At 55.3% G+C, this 6,399-nt stretch overlaps 1 protein-coding gene across 1 annotated transcript; it reads right to left on the bottom strand.

The window, feature by feature from the left end:
• Positions 1–2,247: 2,247 nt before the first annotated feature.
• On the bottom strand, positions 2,248–5,770 carry LOC123098160 (leucine-rich repeat receptor-like serine/threonine-protein kinase BAM1). Its single transcript, XM_044520060.1, has 2 exons — positions 3,150–5,770; positions 2,248–2,911 (listed from the first exon to the last, which is right to left on the bottom strand). Exons 1-2 carry the CDS (start codon positions 5,713–5,715, stop codon positions 2,484–2,486), a joined length of 2,994 nt encoding a protein of 997 aa, XP_044375995.1. The 5' UTR covers positions 5,716–5,770; the 3' UTR covers positions 2,248–2,483.
• Positions 5,771–6,399: the final 629 nt, after the last annotated feature.

Below are 6,399 nucleotides of genomic sequence, written 5' to 3' on the forward strand. Positions count from 1 at the left end.
ATCAGTTAGAAGGGATAGAGAGAGATTGGTGGAAGCGATGATATTGTATTGTTTGAGCTTCATGGATGTATATATAGAAATACATGATCATATTATAAAATATAAAACAAGCTAGAACAAATCGTAGTCTATCCTATCATTTCTAAATAATCACGATTCTCAACGGTACCCATCTGATGCACGTACACTATCATCCATATATACGCATGTCGTACAAGCAGCGGTGCATGCATGGAAGTATGTACAGACGCTTGATTGCTTCGGATGCCGTGTATGCAGTACGCACAATTCGCATTTTCTAACGTACAGTATCATCCATATATACGCATGTCATACAAGCAGCGGTGCAGGTATGAAAGTATGTACACGCTCTTGATTGCTTCGGATGCCGCGTATGCAGTACACACAATCCGCATTTTTTCTACTTTGCGGTGAAAACTCCGGTAATATTAACTTCTTGAGTCTAAGGGCATCTTCAACGGCAATCCGCAAAAACAAATGTATTTGATTTTTCTTCTATCTTCTGTTTTTGCATTGTAAGTTTGTAACCAAAAATTACCCACGATATCAGTATGCTTTGTAGTAGTTCCATATACAATGGTTTGTTTGTATCAAAGTTGTCACTTTGTAGATGAGACATTGTAGATATTTATTCCATAAACCTTGTATATGTGTTCTTTCATATTTTGTGAGTGGGTCATCTGCAAACCATACATAATGTATTTTTATAGGAGATTTAATTTGAAATTCGTTTTGTGATTTTTGTAGTTTAACAATGAGTTTCTTCATCCATACATGTTATTCACTTCAACTTCTTCTGGAAGTGCTCCTTCTGCCGTGTATGGCTCACATTCCTGCAAATTTGCACCGAGTCAGGAGATAGAAATTAAATCAAGGTAAACATCGTTACATAGTCCCAGCAAAAAAACATGAGTAGATAGAACTTTAAATTACTATTTTGAAGTATGGATTTTTTTTTCTATTCATGATTTTGCTCACTGTAGTTGTGATCACGACGTTCTGCAATTAAAGGTGTAGTTGTACACAACTCATTTTTAGTTTAAGTTTCATTTTGGTTGTTTCTTTTGTGTAATGCCAAATCCCTGAATTCATTCTTCCATAGAAAATATTTTGTTTTCATTTTTAGTTTAGTGCATGTAAAAAAAACAGTGGCTATTGGAAATTCAGAAATAATTTTTTTAGCGGGAAAAATATTTTTTATCATGTGTTCTATTACATGCATTTTCCCTAGTACCGGGCCCTTTTTCTGAGAGAGAGGGGGAGGGAGAGAGCGCGCTGTTGGAAGCTGGGAGGATGGAAACCGGCAGAAAATCTGTCGTGTCGAAGCACAAGGGGCCAGGGGAGGAGTGCTCGGATTTCCACGACAAAATGAGAAGATTCTCTCGGCGGCCTCGTCGCCGGTACGACTCAGGTGTGACCTGTGCGCGACAAGTGACCACACACGCAACATCACGCGCCTGAACTCCTCGCAGGATAGCAACAGTAGGAGCGCACTCGCGGTCACAGTCGCTGCCCCTCCATGCGCTCGCAGCGCCGATCCGTTCCGATTCCGACCGACTACGTGCTCAGTCCAAGCCCATCACTCGCGGCCGGGGCACGCCGTACCACCACCACTAACACGCACGGCACGCTCAAGAGAATGCTGCATGCTAACTCCATCACCGTCGATTCAGCCCTTGCCTGCCTTGTAAGTATACTGACTCCCCGACAGTTTTTACAGTGTTACACAGACTGGCTCGGTTTCGCGAGCTCTGCGGCGTGGCGCAGGCTGCTGGAAAGTCATGCGAAACGAGCGCCGTGCCTTGTGCAAGAAAAGACACGCTCCGAGACACGGCGGCCAGGCCGGGCCAGCACAGTGCAGCTAACATCTTTCTAACCCGACACAAGTGTGCCGTGCGAGCGCGTAGATGCCAGCAGCAGCATGGCCCGGGTGCGTCTGACGCCTGCGAGTGAAACCAGGCATGCACTGCACTGTGGAGACGAGATGAGATGACGGTTCACGTGCACGCGCCAATTTCACTTGGCCGCAACCCATGCATGCTACAGGAGAGCGACGGCCGGCCGGAGCGAGCGAGCGTGCGCGTCCTCTCCTGCCCGAAGCCTTGACGTGGGCGCGCCAGTGCGCCTGCGATGTGCATGCATGTCACCCAAGCACGCGTTCGAGCAAACAGAGTCACAGACGTCCAAGCGTGCACGGGCTGCCTCCGGCCTCCTATTTACGTGTGATTTCAGAAACAAAATCACTTCGATCCAATTGGAGAGACGAGGCCTACTAACTGCTTTGTACAAGACAGTACTACCACAACAGAGATTACACCGGTCTAATTCATCCACAGCATTATCATCATACACTACCACTAATCTACCACATGCCTGCCTCCTCCTGCACACGCATCCGGACACGCCACCACATTCCGAAGAGTACACCACAAGGTACAGGGGCCGCGACAAAGGTACAGCCACTAAATGCTGAGGAGATCCTGCTGCGCCGGGGACTCCTGTGGCCCGTCCTGATGCTCCTCATCTTCTCCTTCCACGGTGGCCTCCACCCGCGTTGTGCCGGCGGTCATCGACGTCGCCCCCGGCATGTCCGCCAGGATCTGCACCACCTCCCGCATCGTGGGCCGCTCAACGCTTTGCTCCGCGACGCAGAGCATGGCGACGTAGAAGACGTGCGTCAGCTCCTGGATGGGCACCGTCGAGAGGCGCGGGTCGGCGATCTTCGTCACGCCTTCCTTGGTCGACCCGGTGGCCGTCCGCACCCACTGCACGATGTCCACGCCGTCGCCGAACTCCCCCACCGGCTTGCGCCCGGTGACCAGCTCCAGCAGCACAACGCCGAAGCTGTACACGTCGCTCTTCTCGTCCACCTTCAGCGTGTAGGCGTACTCTGAAAAGGCACAGAACAGAGAATGCGGCCACATAAGATCACATGCCAACAATTCCCAAAGATGATCCATTTAAACGACAAAGTGATGAGAGGCTGGCTTCAGTTCCAGGGCATGTGCCGCACAGTTGGTGCCGCACAGTAAAATCAATCAGAGCATACTAAAACTGAAAATACTCCCCGATGATTTGCATCCAAATTTTTGTGAAAACTGAAAACGGAGGAGGACCGTAATGCGTACCGGGAGCGATGTACCCATAGGAGCCGGCGATCGCGGACATGCACTCGGAGCCGCCGGCGTTGCCGTTGAGGAACTTGGCGAGGCCGAAGTCGGCGACGTGCGCCTCGAAGTCGGTGTCGAGGAGGATGTTGTTGGACTTGACGTCGCGGTGCAGTATCGGCGGCGAGCAGTCGTGGTGCAGGTAGCAGAGGCCCTTGGCCGCCTCCACGGCGATCTTGTACCGCGTCGCCCACTGCAGGTGGCCGCCCTTCTTGCCGTGGAGCACCTCGCCGAGGCTGCCGTTGGGCATGTACTCGTACACCAGCAGGTTCGTCTCGCGGTTGGCCGCGAAGCCGAGCAGCCGCACGATGTGGCGGTGCCGGATCCGCCCCAGCGTCTGTATCTCGGCGGAGAAGCCGTAGTCGTCGTGAGCCGAGCCGGAGCGCCCGATGGCGGACAGCCGCTTCACGGCCACCACCGCGCCGCCCGGCATCGCGCCCTTGTACACGATCCCGGACCCGCCCTTGCCGATCACGTTCTCCTCCTTGAGGCAGTCCAGCACGTCGTCCACGGCGAAGTCCAGGCGCTGGAACGCCGTGATCCGCCACGCACGCGCCTCCGCCGACCGCTTCAGCGACCGCGCCTTCAGCACGGCCGCCACGGCGAAGATGATGGACAGCGCCAGGAGGCCGAGCACCAGGAGAAGCTTCGTGGTCGACGAGAGGGACCCGAAGGCCGACGTGGCGACGCCGTGACCGCCACACGGAGACAGGAAGGCCCCGCAGAGACCAGGGTTGCCGGCGAAGGAGGTGGAGTTGAAGTAGGCGAACTGCCCGGTGGCTGGGACCTCGCCGGACAGGCGGTTGTACGAGAAATCGACGGCTGTTAGGCTCTGCATTCCGGCGATGGAAGGCGGGATCTCCCCGTCGAGCGCGTTGCTGGATAGGTTGAGGTAGTTGAGGATCCGTAGGCTGGCGAGCGCGGCCGGGATGCTGCCGGAGAGCTTGTTGCCGGATAGGTCGAGGAAGGTGAGCAGCCTGCAACCCGCGATCGCCGGCGGCAGCTCCCCGGATATCAGGTTGCCAGACATGTCCACCTTTGAAAGCTGCTGCAACTTCCCAATAGCCGGCGGGAGCTCGCCGGACAGCTTGTTGTCGGCCAACAGAAGCTTCTGCAGCCCCACGAGCCCACCGATCCCCGCCGGCACCGGGCCAGATAATCGGTTGTTATACAGGCTCAGCTCCCCTATCGATGGCGACACCTCGCCGGCGTCCAGCCGGAGCCCGCCGGACAGCAAATTGTTGTGCAGCTCTACCTGTGTCAGGTTCTGCAACGTGAACAGCTTGGCCGGAATCGTCCCATTGAGATAATTCTCTCCCAGTCGAATCCTCGTCAATGACGGGCACCCGGCGAGCCCGTCCGGAATGCCGCCAAACAACGAATTTCCAAGCGCGATGAACGTCTCCAGCCGACCGCCGGCGCATAACTCGGTCGGCAGAACGCCGGTGAGCTTATTTGTGCTCACGTCGACAATCCTCAGCCTGGTTGCCGCCACACCAAGCTGAGCCGGCACTCCGCCGGTGAAGTTGTTCTCCCACAACTGCAGCACTTCGAGGTTCGGCAGGTCGCCGATAAATTCGGGAATCTCGCCGGCGAGGCGGTTCCGAAAGAGGTTCAGCAGCGTCATGTTCTTGAGGGCCGCGAAGCTCGCTGGGATCTCCCCGGCGAACAGGTTGTTGGACAGGTCGAGCGACTTCAGCGCGCCCATCGCGCCTATCTCCGACGGCAGCCGGCCGGAGAGGGCGTTAATCTGTAGAAACAGAGTGTCTAGCGCCGTCAGGTTCGCCAGCTCCGGCGGGACCTTGCCGGAGATACCGCAGCTCGCCATGTCGAGCCGCACGAGCTGCCGCAGCCTCCCGAGCTCAGGCGGTATGCCGCCGGTGAAGCTGTTGAAGTACCCGAGGTACAGCTCCCTCAGCGTCGACAGGTTGCCGAGCTCGGGCGGTATCTCCCCGGTGAGCTCATTGCCGGAGAGGGCCAGGTACCGGATGCGGCTCCATTGGCCGTACGACGTGGGAATGCTGCCGGAGAAGAAATTGCCGCCGAGGTGGAGGTGGACAAGGTTCGTGAGATTGGGGAGCGCGGCAGGGAGCGGGCCGGTGAGGTTGTTATTGTACAGGTCGAGAACGCGGATGTCGGTGAGGCTGGCGATGAGGCCGTCGGGGAAGGTGGAATTGAAGAGGTTATTGGAGAGGTTGAGGGACCGGAGGTGCGGGACGGAGGAGAGGGCGGCGGCGGGGATGGGGCCAGTGAGGTTGAGGGCGGAGAGGTCGAGGGAGATGACGCGCGAGCCGGCGGCGTCGCAGGAGAGGCGCGGCCACGAGCAGAGCGGCGTGGCCGGCGTCCAGTGCGCGGAAAGGTAGCCCGAGGGATCGGCGAGCGCCACGGAGAGGTTGAGGAGGGCGGCGGCTTCCGGGGAGGCGGCGGAGGTGGGTGAGCCGGAGGCGGTGGAGCGGGTGGCGGTGGCCAGGAGGAGGAGGAGGACGGCGAGGAGAAAGGTGTGAGTGGCGGCCATGGAGCGTGCCATGGATGGGGGCTGTGCTGGAGTGGCGCTCGAGTTCAAGCGGACAGCGTGGGATTATATGCGCGTGTGCAGATCTTCCGTTTCAATTTCTTTCCTTTTCATTTCTGCTTTTTGCTTGGGTGGAAAATGAAGCATGTTTCAGGGTACCGTGCGAGCATGCTGATTTCCATTGTTCTCCTTTAGGTCTAGCATTTTCGCTCCCCCTCCTTTAGTTCGTTTTTGGTCAGAAGGTAAGAGCTTCAAAAAGAAAAGAAAAAAGGTAAAAGGCAAAGCTCCAAATTTACCTAGAACACCGGGGCAATCGTCGCTGGACAACTGTGGTACAATCTTTGAATCATCACAAAAAAAAAATTGGCATCTTCAATCATCACAAGATATTTCAGCGGTTTATGTAGCAAAAAGGGGTCATCTATCAGATTAAAGGAAAGTTCGCTTGCCAATATTACATGGATACTTTTTTTCAAGGACACATGATACTTTGATATACGGATTTTATAACTCCCAAACATGCCGTGTTTCTGCTCCTCGTCCCGAACGCCTCCTATACCATTGGTTTTTCAGCACAAATCTTAAAGCACAGAAAGTTGCCACGTCACCACAAACTTATTCGGGATGAACCCAACCCGTCGCGAACGCCGCCCCACGAGTCACTCCTCTTTCTCACCCGTTCTTCCCCGGCTCCTCTAC

Source organism: Triticum aestivum, chromosome 4D, assembly GCF_018294505.1.
Source record: "Triticum aestivum cultivar Chinese Spring chromosome 4D, IWGSC CS RefSeq v2.1, whole genome shotgun sequence".
NCBI classification, from domain to species: Eukaryota; Viridiplantae; Streptophyta; class Magnoliopsida; order Poales; family Poaceae; genus Triticum; species Triticum aestivum.